General features: G+C 40.9%; 1 protein-coding gene across 1 annotated transcript in view; it reads right to left on the bottom strand.

Moving 5' to 3' along the window:
• DNAH6 (dynein axonemal heavy chain 6) overlaps positions 1 to 17,964 on the bottom strand; it is a 266,242-nt gene that overhangs the window by 117,306 nt on the left and 130,972 nt on the right. Inside the window, exons 38-44 of the mRNA XM_065927280.1 lie at positions 15,043 to 15,264; positions 13,880 to 14,027; positions 10,434 to 10,591; positions 6,847 to 6,978; positions 2,688 to 2,859; positions 1,620 to 1,766; positions 933 to 1,006 (exon numbers count right to left, since the gene is read on the bottom strand). Coding sequence (XP_065783352.1) covers positions 933 to 1,006; positions 1,620 to 1,766; positions 2,688 to 2,859; positions 6,847 to 6,978; positions 10,434 to 10,591; positions 13,880 to 14,027; positions 15,043 to 15,264 — 1,053 coding nt within the window. The remainder of the gene's footprint in view (positions 1 to 932; positions 1,007 to 1,619; positions 1,767 to 2,687; positions 2,860 to 6,846; positions 6,979 to 10,433; positions 10,592 to 13,879; positions 14,028 to 15,042; positions 15,265 to 17,964) is intronic.

Below are 17,964 nucleotides of genomic sequence, written 5' to 3'. Positions count from 1 at the left end.
GTAAAATTAGGGCCTACATATAGATGTTATTAGGGGGGACAGACTTGAAGCACTTCAGTTCAGTTCAGTCGCTCAGTCATATTCAACTCTTTGTGACCCCATGAACTGCAGCATGCCAGGCCTCCCTGTCCATCACCAACTCCCGGAGTTTACCCAGACTCATGTCCATTGAATCAGTGATGCCATCCAACCATCTCATCCTCTGTCATCCCCTTCTCCTCCTGACCTCAATCTTTTCTAGCATCAGGGTCTTTTCAAATGAGTCAGCTATTCACATCAGGTGGCCAAAGTATTGGAGTTTCAGCTTCAACATCAGGCCTTCCAATGAACACCCAGGACTGAGGCAGTTAGTAAAAGGAAAATTTTGCTACTAATTAGAGCTACCCTGAAATGAAGAAGGCAGAACTGCTAACTAATTAGCTTCTCATCACTGGAAGTATCTGAGCAGAGTCTGAAGAGCTACATAGACTATGGTAAGAGAATTTCAGTCCTGAGTTAAGAGACTAAACTTCTTTGCTTCCTTTCAAATGGAATACCTGATAATTCAGTCTCTGATTCACTATTATCAAAATGAATGTAACTAGATCAGAATCAGTGATCTTTTTCTCTCAAGAGCCATATAGCAAATATTTTAGCCTTTGCAGGTCATATAGTGTCTGTTGCTAGTACTTTAGTCAGCCTGGTCATTAGAAAGCAATCAGATAAATAAGACAGAGTCAAATGGGTCTTGTGCTCCTATAGAACTTCATTTACAAAAATTAGTGGTGAGTAGATTTGGACTATGGACCATAGTTTGCTGATCACCCCCCACCCCCCCATCTAGGTCTTGAATCTTCACATGTGCAAAGCTCCTGTAGAATATGAACTTGAGCTAGAAAACAGTAAATGTTTTATAAACTTCAGAAGTAGTCAAGGCAGTACAATACACTTACCTTAATGAAATCTCCAAATATGATGGGCCTAGTCAAAAAATATTCCAGGCCTATAGCAATTCCAAAATGCTTATCTATTCAAAAAATAAAATCAATTTTTAATATGATGATTAGCTTGAATGCAGGGTATTAATGGTAAGATATACAGAATAACTACACCTGGTACTTTACTGAGAAGCCTAATTAATACACATGAAACTGAGAGAAAGCCCATGTTAACACCACATCACTTTGGTTTGATTGATAATCTCTTGAATTTAAGGTTAAGAATATTTACTATTAATAATAATCATTTTTATTAAATAACATATATGAATACATATTAATAAATAAATACTTTAGAAGTGTCCTGGCTTCTTACCTGAAAAAAATGCTGTTTGTTTTCTACTTTCCCTCTACTTAAAATTCTATACTGAATTAGGAATATTAATCCTTCCTGAATTTCAACAAAATGATTTTCATAATATTTCACATGTTGTTATGTATGTGGGTCATTGAAGAAAAAAACTTTTACTAATGAATGATTATAATTGATTTTGCTCATTTTAGAAACCAAACTGTGTCTCCTTGGTCATCTAATGGCTAGGATTAGAAAACAAATTGTTTTTCTCTAAAACAATAAAAATAACCCCTGAAAAAACCTAACTGAATAAAGAATGATAGACTGACATAAAGATTGATATTTACTGGCCATTTCTGTCAAAATAGCATGGAAATAGTGCTTATCTTCGTTATTAATCAAACGATCATGGAAGACTCTTTGACATTCATGGCAGAAGAGTCTGAAGATCTGTATTTCTTCTCTTATTGTTCCTGGGTCACACTGAAGAATACCTGTTTTTTCAGAAAGGGAGAAAGAAAAACTCTACAATTGTGGAATATCTGGTGATAGTTTAATTAATGAGAAAATCCGTAAATTCAACTTTATCCCATATTAAAGAAAATGGGTAGTTCCCGGTGAATATATACATATAATCATTGTGAGCTCATTTTTTGAAAGTAAAACTGGGGACACATTATCAGTGCAAATGAGGAGGGTAGCAGAAAGGGGATATGGGGCCTAAAGAGAACTATTATTATTATTTTTAATATCTTTATAGCTTATTTTATTTTTTAAAAAGTTTTGGACACATCACTGTGGCATGTGGAATCTTAGCTTCTTGACCAGGGATACGAGCCACATTCCCTGCATTGGAAGGCAGAGTCTTAACCATTGGACATTCAGGGAAGTCCGAAGAGAATTGTGTCTTTTAAGATGGGAGGTATTATAGCAGAATTGTATGCTGTTAGGGATGATCTGACAGAAGAAGAAGCACTGACAATGCAGAAGAGAAGGGGGACACATAAAAGCAAAATCCTAGAGTCAGCAGGAGGGGATGGGTTCAGTAGCAGGGGGGCTGTTGGCACATATTAGGGGCAGGGACAGCTGAATCACTGCAGTGGGAGAGAAGGCAGGGGCAGGGTATCTGGGAGATTTGGAAGAGGAGCCCTTTCTGGTTAGATTTTTTTTTTTTTTATTCAGTGAAAAAGAAGACAGGCCACCAGCTGGGAGTGAGAAATGGGATGGTGGTTTGAGGAAAGTTGTGAAGTAGTCAGTGAAGGGTTGGGGTGGAGGGTGACTAAAACAGGAATACTGTAATGGAATTTCCAGGCAAATCTTAGACACCCATGTACATACACTTTTACGCAGGGATGTGTGGGTAAATGGAAATGGAAGGAGGGTGTAGGCCAGGGAACGAGAGTTCCATACACTACCTTGCACACATTTAGATAAATCCCTCAAGTTAAAGACATAATGAGACTTGGCTGGTGTTGGTAGAAGATCAACACTCATCCTGTTGTAGATTTCAACTGAGGCTTCCACAATGTTGGATGCAGTTTGCTTTACAGCTGGTGTGAAGTCACTCAGGAAGCCGTTTAAGATGGCCTAGAACCAGAAATGTAATATAAGAGGGTTGGAATGTTTTTAACCAAAATTTATCTTTCAGATACTCCAGACCTGATGTTACTTTTTCTAATAATAGCAGAAATCCAAATTCCAGTGCAAGGACATGTGGGTGTTAAAATTCTTCTTTTCTGGGGAAAGGGATAAATTAGGCATTTGGGCTTCCCGGGTGGCTCAGACAGTAAAGAATTCGCCTGCAGTGCAGGAGACCTGGGTTTGATCCCTGGGTTGGGAATATCCCCTGGAGAAGGGAATGGCTACCCATTCTAGTATTCTTGCCTGGAGAATTCCAGAGACAGATGAGTCTGGTGGGCTACAGTGCAGGGTCACAAAGAGTTGGACACAACTGAGCAACTAACACTTTTCACAAATCAGGCACTTGGGATCAGCATATACGAATTACTGTCTATAAAAGAGATAAACAACAAAGTCCTACTGCAGTCCTATCTTCAGTAGGAAGATCCTCTGGAGAAGGAAATGGCAACCCACTCCAGTATTCTTGCCTGGAAAATCCCATGGATGGAGGAGCCTGGCAGGGAACAGTCCATGGGGTTGCAAAGAGTTGGACATGACTGAGCAACTTCTCTTTCACTTTCACTGACTCAATGGGACATGAGTTTGAGCAAACTCTGGGAGCTAGTGAAGGTTAGGGAAGCCTAGGGTGCTGCAGTTCACGGGTTGCAAATAGTAGGACATGACTTAGTGACTAAACAACAACAACAGTTGTATATATACAAATATAGTATTTTACATACAAATATAGTTGTATGTAGTTGTATATATATTTGTATGTACATATATATATAGTTTATATATATATACAAATATATATAAAAAATATATATATAGTATTTTACATACAAATATAGTTGTATATAGTTGTATATATATTTGTATGTATATTTACAAACTATATTTACATAAAAATATAGCTGTATATATACTATATTTGTATGTAAAATACTATATTTAGATAGTATATAGTTATATATATATATAAAGTATATATTTATAGTTACATATATGTTAGTTTATTTATCTATATTATCTCTCTCTATGGTAGAAGATCTATGAAGACAGGAGTGACATCTGTTTTGTTTAAAGTGATGTACCAACATCTGATGCATGGTTGATACTCATCAAGTATTTCTTTAGTGAATGAATGAAGGGCTATTAAACTGATATTCATAAATTAAAACCATCAGGTGACTATCGAGTTTACTGAGGATCATAGCTTGATATTCTGTCCAAAGATCTGGCTTATGTGAAATGTTTGGCAACTTTTAAAAAGTTTTACTGAGAATATGCATACAACATAAAGACAGAACTTCCATAGTTTAGGGAAAGATGACTTTGTCATGAGGACATTAGTAATGTTTTATGGAGTTGATCGTGGCTTTTAATCACTGCTGTTATATCTTTCTAATTAGAATTTACAGCTAAGTTCAGGGACCACCCTGGTGGTCCAGTGGTTAAGACTCTGCATTTCCAATGCAGGGGTGTGGGTTTGATTCCTGGTCAGGGAACTGAGATCCCAGATGCCAAGTGCTCAAAAAAAAAAAAAAGAAAAAAAGAATTTATATCTAATTTAGTGACAACATTATCAATTTAATTTGGTGTGTGCTATTCAATTTACCTTCAGAATGTATAGTGATGCATATTTTTGCACAAAAAGTTCCAGCAGATAAACAAATAAAATGTGTGTGAACTGTGGTTCTTGATTCACCTACAACTGTACATAATCCAAATTGTGCAAATTGTGATCCATTGTTAATGGGACTCTCCCCACATATATGTGTAGTTTAAGTAACTTAAAATAGACTCTCAAGAAAGTAGTGATATTACTGATTGTTTTAGAACTAAGAGATGATTAAAAACATTATAAATACAAGCATATTATGTATCATATATGTATACATAATTATGTAGACTCATAGGTTTCTTTTATATAGTAAACATAAATCTTTTATATAGTAAATATAAAAAACAAAAGTTTATTTGTGTTGCTATCAACAAATTTACTTTTACTAGTTGATTTTGCTTTTTTTAATTCTTGTTTATCCCCAAGTTCCTTCTCCTCCACACAATCACAAAGGACAGGAAAGGTGGACTGTGAACTCTTGAACTCTGCTTAGATGGGCTGTGATTAAAAAGAAAGCTTGGAATCCAAGTCCTTTCTTTCTACAGATAAAATATCCAGTCCGTTCTGGTAATGAGGAAAACACATGTTTCCATGTGAATATAGTCCAACTTAGGGGCCCCCAGAATCTCAGTTTTGTTGCTTTTCATTTCCATTGTGGCCTTAGTTTGGGTTTTAAATACTAGCCTCTAAGTTACAGCAGGAAGAAGCAATTGCTGCTCATTGTCACCTGTGACATATTTGCTGCATGATGCTCCTGTAAGTGACACATTTCTGTGGATGTAACATTCCTACAGGCAGAGGCAGGAGGCTGAGTGTTTGGATCAATTTGATTTCTAGGAGCCCAGATTCTATCTTCTTCTTCCCACCCAAGAAAGCATTTTCGAATGAGTTAACAATGCCATTTTGTTGTTGTTATTGTTGGGATAACTCTGAATTTGCTTGAATTTATTAAAATGTAAAATAATTTGTAAATTCAGTACTTTATCATCAGGCATAAGTTACCTGGGACATTCCCTCACCACTGATCACATCACAAGGGTGTGTTAGGACAGCATAGTTGTGAATTACTCATTTCAGACTTTAGAATATATACAGAAAGGTAATCAATAAAATGGAGGGGAAGTCTTCTAATACCTGTATTGGTCCCTGTTACCTGCTTCCTGTCACGTTCTTTACTTGCTGCTTAATTATGGGAGATAAGCTCCCATCCTCCCCTATTCTAAATTAAAGTACTCTCTAAAAGTTTTTCCAAATGTGGCATTTCTCATGCATCCTTTTGACCTTAGATCCTAAATAGCTTATTGTAATGACTTCAAATTTGTTAAAAATAATTTTCCATGGATGCAAGCTATTTCAGTATGAAAACTACTTTCCATAATCTGTTGTGTATGTGCTGGGTCTGGTCCTTTCTCTCCTCTAAGAAGGCCCCATTGGAAGGAGAGGCGGATGCTGGTAAATGTAGAGGCTGGTTAATGCCAGCATCACTGATTCTCTGACTCCTGGGCGATGGTCACTAAAGCCAGTTTCTCCTGACTAGTCACCTTTCTTAAGCTACCTGGATGCCCACATTACCACTTCCGGCCTCTGTGACCACATTCACCTGTGTGTTTCTGATTCTCTCTGTCAATTTCACCCTGCAGGACTCGGCTCACCAGCTGTCTCCTCTAAGCATCTTTGCTATTAATAGTTGGCATGACATACTCGCTTTGGTCATGCTGCTTCAAGATCTCTCATCATTCTATTCAGAATAATGCCATGCACTTAAGGAACACTTCTGCCGAGCACTTAACAAGGCAGAAACAGTTACTTGCCCCTTCTAAAGGACAAAGAAGTGGTCTCCTGGGGAAGTTTGTACAGGTGGAAGAAATACCGGTGGCTGTTTCTCTTGGGAGGGTGGGGGCGGCAGGGGTGATGAATTCTGGGTTAGGTATGTTGAGCTTGAACTCGTTGGTTATTGGGGCTGGCCTTTGCTGGGCAAGCGGACACAGACAGGGTGGTCAGGGAGGAGATGAGCACCGAGGTGGGAGCTAGGTGGGGATGGTATCTCCTGGGAGTCAAGGGCCCAGAATACAGCCTTCCTTAGAGGTATGGGAGGTGTTCTGACTCTCTTTCCTCATTTATAAGACTACCTCTGAGACTACAAACACAGAAGGTCATGATGCAAATGCCTATCAACTACTGCCTAGATGCCCCTGTGTTTACCTGGTTTCTGATCAGGCAAGGATGGATGGGATCCCTAGAAACACAACAGACTGTGCTGATTGTGTGAGCCTTGGAACAAATACATTTTCATTACCCCTTGTGCCCAGATTGGAATCCACATTCACCTGAAAAATCTGTTTCAGACTGTGCTCTGAGGGCATTGGGAGGCAGAGCATGCTGAAGTGCCGGATGAAGCGAGGGGTCACAGGGTTGCGGCCACCACCTGGAGGTGCACATGCTGATACGATTGTTACGTCCTGTATGGAGAGAAATCCACTTGGGTCACCCAGCAAAGATGGAGATGAGATCTACCCATCCCAATGGCAGGACTCAACCAACATTTTTGGAGGACCTATCATAGGACATCCTGGTAGCTCAGTGGTAAAGAATCCGCCTGCCAATGCAGGGGACCTGGCTTTAATTCCTGGGTTAGGAAGATCCCCTGGAGAAGGAAATGACAACCCACTCCATTATTCTTGCCTGGGAAATCCTATGGACAGAGGAGTCTGGTGAGCCATAGTCCATGGGGTTGCAAAGAGTTGGACAAGACTTAGTGACTAAACAACAACAACACCATCATAGGATAATATTGTGTTGTATTTTCCTGCACATTATCTAACCTAATTCTCACAACCACCTTAGGAGATCACTGTTGTTACCTCCACTTTATAGATGAAAAAAAAAAGAAATCAAGGCCCCAGATGGATAAATAAGTTACTCAAGGTCATTCAGCTAACTCACTGACCTTGCAGAAATATTTTTATGTAAAAATTGAATTTTAAAAAATTGCACCTTAGGTTAAAGTCCATTCATTCAACACATAGTAAGAATAATCAATTCTTATTATTTGTGGTAGTTATGTTCTATAAAGTCACTAGGAACACTGAATTAATGCACCCTGAGCCATTGCTCCGAGGGGAGAAACAGAGCTAGGTTCCTGCAAGCCTCTGGCCATAACATGTTCAGTTGGTCAGTATCTGATATTGCAGAGAACTCTGACCTTGCCTTCTCCCTAGTCTACACCTTCCCTGAAGCCAAGGGGATCTTTCTATAATGCCTCCTCAGAGGCTCCCCATGACTTACACCAGTGGTCCCCAACCTTTTTGGCACCAGGGACCAGTTTTGTGGAAGACAATTTTTCCACCTACAATGTGGGGGGATGGTTTTTGGATGATTCAAGAGCATAACATTTACTGTGCACTTAATTTATATTATTATTACATGAGCTCCACCTCAGATCATCAGGCATTAGATCCTGGAGGTTGGGGACCCCTGTCTTAGAAGATAAATCTATATTCCTCTTCACGGCTCTATGACCCCCTGGTCTGACCTCTGCTTCTCCTGTTGCTTTGGTGCCCACATTCCACACCCTGCAAGTAATGTTCTACACCCTGCAAGTAGTGTTCCAAACTATCTGCTTTGAGATGCAAATAGCTCCTTTTCCTTGGTTTGCCCTGCCTCACCTGCAAAATCCTGTTCTGATATCACCTCTTCTAGGAAAGATTCTCTGACCCACTGCCCACTCCTGCCTCCCTCTAGTCTCTCTCCACATTATAAAACCCTGCATTACAAACACACGCTCTTCTATCCTCTGAAGCTAAGGAGGCCAGGGCTGTCACACTTGTCTATAAATCTCATGAATCAAGTATGGTGAGAACTCAATATAGATTGAATGAAGTTACACACAGGAAACATCGAAGCCATATGTCATGGGCTGACTTATGTGTCTGTCTGTACCTCCTTTCCACCTCTCATGTGCTGAAGCCTTAACTCCAGGTGGTGCAGCGGTAAAGAATCTTCCTGCCAGTGCAGGAGATGCAAGAAACATGGGTTCCATCCCTGGGCTGGAAAGATAGATCTCTTGAAGAAGGAAACAGTTACCCATTCCAGTATTCCTGCCTGGAGAATCCAATGGACAGAGGAGCTTGGCAGGCAACAGTCCATGGGGGTGGCAAAGAACTGGACGCGACTGAGCAACTGAGCACACATATAAGAAACATCGAAGCCATTAGCCATGGGCTGACTGTCTCTACCTCCTTTTGGCCAATCACGTGCTCAAAATTCTCCAAGCCAGGCTTCAACAGTACATGAACCAGCTTTCAAGATGTTCAAGGTGGATTTAGAAAAGGCAGAGGAACCAGAGATCAAATTGCCAACATCTGTTGGACCATTGAAAAAGCAAGAGAGTTCCAGAAAAACATCTATTTCTGCTTTATTGACCATGCCAAAGCCTTATCACAACAATTTGTGGAAAACCCTTAAAGAGATGGGGATACCAGACCACCTGACCTGCCTCCTGAGAAATCTGTATGCAGGTCAGGAAGCAACAGTTAGGACTGGACATGGAATAACAGACTGGTTCCAAATCAGGAAAGGAGTACATCAAGGCTGCATATTGTCACCCTGCTTATTTAACTTACATGCAGAGTACATCATGTGAAATGCCAGGCTGGATGAAGCACAAGCTAGAATCAAGATTGCTGGGAGAAATATCAATAACCTCAGATATGCAGATGATGCCACCCTTATGGCAGAAAGGGAAGAAGAACTAAAGAGCCTCTTGAATAAAGTGAAAGAGGAGAGTGAAAAAGTTGGCTTAAAGCTCAACATTCAGGAAACTAAGATCATGGTATCTGGTCCCATCACTTCATGGCAAATAGATGGGAAAACAATGGAAACAGTGAGAGGCTTTATTTTTGGGGGCTCCAAAATCACTGAAGATGGTGATGTTAGCCATGAAATTAAAAGATGCTTGCTCCTTGGAAGAAAAGCTATGACCAACCTATACAACATATTAAAAAGCAGAGACATTACTTTGCCAACAAAGGTCTGTCTAGTCAAAGCTATGGTTTTTCTAGTAGTCATGTATGGGTATAAGAGCTGGACTATAAAGAAAGCTGAGCATCAAAGAATGGATGTTTTTGAACTGTGATGTTGGAGAAGACTCTCGAGAGTCCCTTGGACTGCAAGGATATCCAACTGGTCCATCCTAAAGGAAATCAGTCCTGGGTGTTCATTGGAAGGACTGATGCTGAAGCTGAAACTCCAATATTTTGGCCACCTGATGCAAAGAACTAATTCATTTGGAAAGACCCTGATGCTGGGAAAGATTGAAGGTGGGAGGAGAAGGGGACGACAGAGGATGAGATGGTTGGGTGGCATCACCGACTCAATGGACTTGAGTGTGAGCAAGCTCTGGGAGTTAGTGATGGACAAGGAAGCCTGGCATGCTGCATTTCATGGGGTTGCAAAGAGTCTGACATGACTGAGCTACTGAACTGAACCTCCTTTTGGCCAATCATGTGCTGAAACCTTAATTCCTAGTATCCACAATCTGACTATATTTGGAGATGGGTATTTAAAGAAGTAACTTAGTTAAGAGGAAGTCATTAGGATGGGCCTTAATCTAATATAATTGATGTCTCCTTATAAGAAGACACGATTTGAACAAAGATGGGCACAAGGAGAAAATCAGAAGACATACGGGGAACATGGCCATCTGTAAACCAAGGAGAGATGCCACAGAATAAAGCAACGCTACTGATATCTTGACCTTGGACTTCCCTCTTTGAGAACTGGGAGAAAATAAATTTCTACAGTTTGAGTTACCCAGTGTATGGTACTTAGTTATGGCAGTTCTAACAAATGAGTGCACCACATTTCATTGCTGTTTATATGGAGACATACATGGTCATTTAAAACTTAAAGTAACCTGTATATCTTTCCAAAAGAGTTTGTTTCTGTCATAAAATCCACCAAAATCTTGATATTGCCGAAGTAATTCAATGGGAGGCTGAGAGCCATAGCGATCCAGCCTAGGCATGTTTAGGTCATCAACAAAAATCACAACTCGTTTGTTTCCTGGTGCTCCTAGGGAAAGAAAATGAATTTAAGAATTATGATTTGTCTTCAGTAAGGTGGCTCAGATGGTAAAGAGTCTGCCTGCAATGCAGGAGACTCAGGTTCAATTCCTGGGTTGGGAAGATCCCCTGGAGAAGGGAATGGCAACCCACTCCAGTATTCTTGCCTGGAGAGCTCCATGGACAGAGGAGCCTGGCAGGCTAATGACCATGGGGTCACAAAGAGTTGGACACAAATGAGTGACTTTCACTTTTGAAACTTTCAAAACATAAGACAAAGCTTAGGTAAGGCTTTGAACTCAATGCACACCATGTAGGTCATAATGAGCTCAGCTGCTAAGTGTGAGGAGGGCCCTAGGGGAATCCTGAGTTAAGGAGGAGAGACCTCCCTCTCGCCCCATCCAGGCCCTGACAGGAAGCTATAGACTCAGCCAGGATACCCACATTATCAGATGGTCCCTCACCAAAATGGCAACTCTGACTCCAGTACCTTTGCCTGGGAAATCCCATGGACAGAGGAGCCTGGCAGGTTACAGTCCATGGGGTCTCAGAGTCAGACATGACTGAGCAACTGAGCATACATAATTGATTTACAGTGTTGAGGGATTCTTTTTGATTGCTTGAACCCTTTGGAAAATATGCTGAAAGTGCAGGCTTTCTTAGAAAATCCATGAGTGCTCTCCCAGATATGATTTTGTAATTCTAGAACCTCCATCTTAGGAAATGAAGCTCATTCTAAGCACAGCACTCACTCTCACCCTCCAGGTGCAGGATGATCCCAGCACTTCAAGTGACCTTCCTCAACCCCAGCCACTCCCAACTGTCCTCACCAACTGCGCAGCCTGGGCACAGAGTGAAGAAGGTCATTTCGCTTTCACACTAGGAAGCAGACAGATCTCCAGGTTTCCTTGCATAAATGCCATCCCACTACCCTCTATAGGGAAAACATGGCTGGATTTTCAAAAGCACCTTTATAACGTCAAAACAGGGATAGTGAAGGACAAGGAAGCCTAGCATGCTGCAGTCCATGGGGTTGCAAAGAGTCAGACATGACTGAGTAATTGAACAACAAACTACATCAAAGGGAAATCCACTGGAGCTGTACAAGGTCAAATTTAACCTAGAGAAAGTCAACATGTACATTCAGGGGAAAAAAATTTGATTAACAGAGAAAAGAGAACAACTTAAGCAGAGGAAGTGACTCCACCCATGCTGGTATCTGGCATCAGTGACAACTGCAAAGGAAATAAGGTAAATCCCATGGCCTCACCTCATTTTCTGGCCTCTGGAAGTCAAGTAGCAGGTCAGGGATATGGAAAGGTTCTAAGACAATCATTCATAAAAATTTGGGGCCCCCACCAGAAAGACTGGCATCTATTGCCCTGCATCTACCTGAGCAGGAAAGGAGGAACAAAAAGCGGTTGGTAGAGCAGCTGGCGCGGCAAGGCCTGTGAGATGATAGACCATGTGGAGGGCAGCTGGGCCTGGGCTTGGCCTAGTGCTCCACCCAGGAGGCTGTGGGCTGCGCAAGCAGACCATAACACAAGAGGCTATAGGATGTGCCGTGGGAAGGTGGGACAGAGCGGCTGAGACCCTCATTGCCAACAGCAGGGAACTTTTCAATGGAGAGGTCAGGGAATCTTCCACTGGGGAGGTCAGGGAAACTTCCTGTGGGGAGGTCAGGAAACCTTCCAGTGCAGAGGTCAGGGGAACCTTCCAGTGCGGAGGTCAGGGGAAACTTTCACTGGGGAGGAGGTCAGGGGAATCTTCCACTGGGGAGGAGGTCAGGGAAGCTTCCAGTAGGGAGGTCAGGGGAACCTTCCACTGGGGAGGAGGTTAGGGAAGCTTCCAGTGGGGAGGTCAGGGTAACCTTCCAATGCAGAGGTCAGGGGAACCTTCCACTGGGGAGGAGGTCAGGGGAACCTTCCACTGGGGAGGAGGTTAGGGAAGCTTCCAGTGGGGAGGTCAGGGTAACCTTCCAATGCAGAGGTCAGGGGAACCTTCCACTGGGGAGGAGGTCAGGGAAACTTCCACTGGGGAGGTCAGGGTAGCTTCCAGTGGGGAGGTCAGGGAAGCTTCCAGAGGGGCAGTCAGGGAAGCTTCCAATGGGGAGGTCAGGGCTTGGCCTGCACACGGTTCTTTCAGGAATCCTTCAGAGGGCCTGCTCCTGGAAGCGTGTCACACCAAGGGCATGGACAGCCGTCTGACCAGCAGAGAAGCAGAGACAATCCACAGAGGCTATCTAAACTTCATTTACAGAGAACCTTGTCCTTCCCTTCTCCTCCCATCCCAGTACACTAGAGCCTCCCAGAGGCAGGGTGGGAAGAATAAAAGAGCACCCATGCCCCTTTTCACCTCCAGCACCTTCAGCCACAAACCTGGCTTACAACAAAGGAGAGGAAGAGCTTTTTAAAAAAGTCTTTATTGAATTTGTGACAACACTGCTTCTGTTTTATGTTTTGGATTTTGGCTGTGAGGCATGTGGGGATCTTAGCTCCCTGATCAGGGATCAAACTTGCACCACCTGCTTACGTCATTGGACCACCAGAGAAGTCCCTGGGAGGAGTTTTAAATTAGGTTTGGGATTGATAAACAACAAGGCCCTACTGTAGTGCACAGGAAACTAGATCCAATCTCCTGGGATAAACCATAATGGAAAAGAATATAAAAAAGAATGTACATCTGTGTATAACTGAGTCACTTGGCTGCACAGCAGAGATTAACACAACAATAATTTAAAAAAAGACAAGGAAAAAAAACTGGGTTTGGGATTGAAGATTTCATTGGGCCAGATTCAAAATGACTGCAAGTGACCAGAAAGTTATGGTATTGATTGAAACAGTTGAAAAGGAAGGGTGAGGGAGATCCCCCAAGGCCTGGGGGCAAGTGCTGCCTGAAGAAACCCCAAAGCAGTTTCATGCTTATTCCCTACTGGGTTCAGGTAACTCAATGCACCAGATATAAAGAGGTTTGTTTGCTTTAAATAAGGGGAAACCAATGCAGGTTTGAAAGAAGAGCGAGTAGAGGGAGGGGGAGCCTTGGAGAGGTAGAGACAGAAGATGTTCTGAGTTGAAGGTGATGACAGACATAAACTATTGCTTGTTAACTGTAAGATATCTAGATCTAAAGCCATGAAAGAATATCATGAGGGGCAGTCAGGGAAGCTTCCAATGGGAGCTTAATTTACAAATAAATTAAGCAAAGGAAATGTCCAATTGTAACTTTATTACATGTACTGTTTTTGTGAATTAGCTTCATAAATAATTTATGTGAGGAAAATGACAAGAACAAATCTTACCTAGGATATTTTTTCTTTTCCTTTCCAGTTTTGATTCAATTATCTCTTGTGTTCTTGAAGATGAAGTTTGTGCAGAAAAATTTAGATAAACAGGGACATAGCCGGCTGATTCTTGAATTCTATTTAGCAATCCTTTTGCAATAACAGACTTTAAAATTAAAAAAAGATGTTAATTGATTTACACTCAATATCTTTCAATTATGTATATCAGTAATAATCTGGTACAATGAGTAAAATCAGGATAAGAGGAGGGAGGGAGGTTAAAGCTAGATGGAAATGTCTTTTTCTTCCTGGAGAGTACATTTAATTACAGTTACCAGAACCACGGAAATATTCTAATCAGCTCTATTTCAGCAAAAAAATTCATTTTCATTTTATACCCAAATCCATCTTGGTTACTATCCAAGTTAACTTGATAGCAATAATCAGAGACTTAGAAATAATTTAGAGGGAAAACAGTGAGTCCCTATTCACATGGACTGCCCCCAAATCAAGAAGACCAAATAATCAGCATTTTCCTCTATATTCTACTTTTCCTAAACACCATCACTGTGCTGAGTAGAAGTAAATGGGCAGGAGGCGAAAGACCTTCATTAATAATCTGCGGGGACACAAACAGCCTTGACAGGTTCCCTCCCTAACTTGTGAAGTGGGAGCCCTAGAAATTTTCAGGGACACAACAGAAAAGCTCCCAAACACAAAAGATTGGTTCACAGGGTCCTCTGGTTTATATATATTATTGACACCAAGGATTTATTCAGAAAGTGGCAAACTGGAGTTGATATAGATTCAGTATAGTTATATTCTTCCTGAAAAAGTGACACAAATTCAGAAGAAATTCTCCTGAGAAATAAGGTGTTATTTATGGGGCTCACAAGTCTAGATTCATCATGCCCTCATTCTGGACAGAGCTTCTTGTATGATGTGGGGCTTCCCCGTGGCTCAGATGATAAAGAATCTACATGCAGTGCAGGGGACCCAGGTTTGATCCCTGGGTTAGGAAGATCCCTTGGAGAAGGGAATGGCTAACCACTTCAGTAATTCCTGCCTGGAGCATTTCATGAACAGAGAAACCTGGCAGGCTACAGTCCACAGGATCATAGAGGTGGACACTATGAGCAACTGAGCAACTAACTCTTTCTTGTTTGATGTAGGTTTCCTACCTTGCCAACTCCAGTTATTCCGGTAAACAACACTGAATGCTTGACTGCCAGTAATTTTTCCATTAGGTACCCAAAGCGCACTGTGTCAGCTGTGGGGACAAGCATTTCAAAAAACGGAGTTTCTCGGCTGTATTTGAAGGTGGGTATGATTCGTTCCCAGGGATCCAGCCGTTTGGTGTCAAAATCCATGTGAATGCTCCACAGGTCACCAGAACTGGGAAGCTAGGATACAAAATTAAACACCACTATTGAAAGGACTGACACATGGTCATAGAAATAGTTACATAGAAGCAAAAGCAGTCAGAGAACATGGATGGGTTTGGATTTCTTGTTGCTTTGTAGAGAAGTAGTTGCTTAAGTATCAGAGTCCACTTCTTTAAGTAATCATGAAATACTGTACAGTAAAAGCCTGATGTACTGACTATGTTAAAACTATATTAAAAAGTATTTAATTCAACATTAAGCCCCAACATTCAGGGATTACTCTATGCCAAATACTGTTTGGTGTGGGGGGAAAACCCTGAATGAGACCCAGCCTTTGCCTTCAATGACTTTATATTCCCCCTTGAGGATGCAAGCACACTACTTAATACTCATGGAGAAGTAAGGGTTCTAATATAGTTTAGTACATCCACAGAGGAGGGATGGCTCATATCCACTCACAGGGGAATTGTAGTGGTGGCTAGAGATTTAGGTGGGCTTCCCTGGGGGCTCAGACAATAAAGAATCTGCCTGCACTCTAGGATTCGCAGGTTCCACTCCAGGGTTGAGAATATTCCCTGGAGAAGGGTAAGGCTACCGACTCCAGTGTTCTTGCCTGGAGAATTCCGTGGGCAGAGGAGCTGGGTGGGCTATAGTCTATAGGGTCACAAAGAGTCAGACAGGACTGAGTTACTAACATCTAACACATTAGGGGATGGTGATGCTACAACTCAGACTTGAAAGATAAGCAGGAGTCAGATGGGCAGAGAAGGGATGAAGTGGGGATGGGGAAAAAGGAGTCAGGGTTCACACTAAGAAAACAGGTCTGGAAGCCGTGGAAAGTGCCATGCATGTGGAAACTACAAGAGATAAGTCTGGACACACAGATGTGACTAAGTTATAAAAACCTCATTTGTTAAAGAGCTTGCAGCAAGAGTTCAGTGAAGAATTCTAAGTAGCTGGGTAACATGATCAGATTCCATTTCAGAAGGTTCATTCTGGCAGCTGCACAAAACAGTGGTGTTTCAAGCTTACTGGGCACTGACCCTTTTAAAAAAATTATTTTTAATTGGAGGATAATTGCTTTAGTGCTGTGTTGGTTTCTGCTGTACAACAGCATGCCCCTTCCCGCCCCTCTAGGTCATCACAGAAGTCATCACCGGAGTGAACTCCCTGTGTTATGCAGCAGTTTCCCACTAGTTATCTACTTTACATATGGTAATGTATGTGTTTCAATGCTACACTCTCAATTCATCCCATCCTCTCCTTCCCCTGCTGTGTCTACAAATCTGTTCTCTATGTCTGCATCTCTATTCCTGCCCTGCAAATAGGTTCATCAGTACCATTTTTCTAGATTCCATATATATGCATTTAACTATACAATATTTATTTTTCTGTTTCTTACTTCTCTCTGTAAAACAGGCCCTAGGTTCATCCACCTCAGTTCAACTGACTCATATTCTTTCCTTTTTATGGCTGAGTAATATTCCATTGTATATATGTACCACAACTTCTACTTTATTCATTTATCTGCTGATGGACATCTAGGCTGCTTCCATATTCTAGCTATTGTAAATAGTACTGCAATGAACACTGGGGTATATGTGTCTTTTTCCATTCTGATTTTCTCAGGATATATGCCCAGTAGTGGGATTGCTGGGTCATAATGTCATTTTTATTCCTAATTTTTTTAAGGAATCTCTGTACATTCTCCATAGTGGCAGTAACAATTTACATTCCCACCAACAGCACTAGAGGCTTCCCTTTTCTCCACATCTATTTGTAGATTTTTTGATGATGGCCATTCTGAACAGTGTTAGGTGATACTTCATTGAACTTTTGATGTGCATTTCTCTAATAATGAGTGATGTTGAGCATCTTTTCATGTATTATTGGTCATCTGTATGACTTCTTTGGAGAAATGTCTGTTTAGGTCTTCTCATTTTTTGATTGGGTTGCTTGTGTTTCTGATATTGAGCTGCGTGAGTTGCCTATACATTTTTTGGATTAATCCTTTGTTAATTGCTTTGCTATTATTTTCTCCCATTCTGAGGATTGTCTTTACGTTTTGTTTATAGTTTCTTTTGCTGTGCAAAAGCTTTTAAGTTTAATTAGGTCCTGTTTACTTATTTTTGTTTTTATTTCTATCACTCTATAAGGTGGGTCAAAGAGGATCTTGCTGATATTTATTGACAGTGACTCAATTTCACATGGTGATCTGGTACATACATATAAATGTGTTTGTTTAAATATGTATAATATTTACCCCAAGTATCACTCTATTTCACATTCTATTCTATTAAAAAAGCCTTATTAGGATTTTCTACATATTCAGTTATGTTTCCTTCAAATAATGACAGCTTTATTTCATTTCTAAAGTTTATATTTTCCCCCTGCCTTACTGCACTGGCTAGGATCTCCAATATAGTGTTAACTAAAAGTTGTGATGGTGGCTATTTCGTTTCTTTTTTTTTTTTAGTTAAAAGTGATTTTTATGTGTCCATGTTCTCGTCTAGTCCTTGTGCATACATGTATATAATTTTTAAAAGTCATAGAATGAGAATAGTTTTATAAAACATATAGATATATGGCACATGTATATAGGTATCTAAATATATATATATGATATGATTTTACAAACCACATTTTGTTTTGCTTACTTAAAATTATCACCAATATTTTTTTATTTGGTATATAATCTTTTTCATAATCATGGATGCT

The sequence above is a fragment of the Muntiacus reevesi genome, chromosome 3 (assembly GCF_963930625.1).
Source record: "Muntiacus reevesi chromosome 3, mMunRee1.1, whole genome shotgun sequence".
Lineage (NCBI taxonomy): Eukaryota > Metazoa > Chordata > Mammalia > Artiodactyla > Cervidae > Muntiacus > Muntiacus reevesi.
The sequence above is the reverse complement of the archived record's forward strand: the minus strand, read 5'-3'. Positions and strand labels throughout refer to the sequence as shown.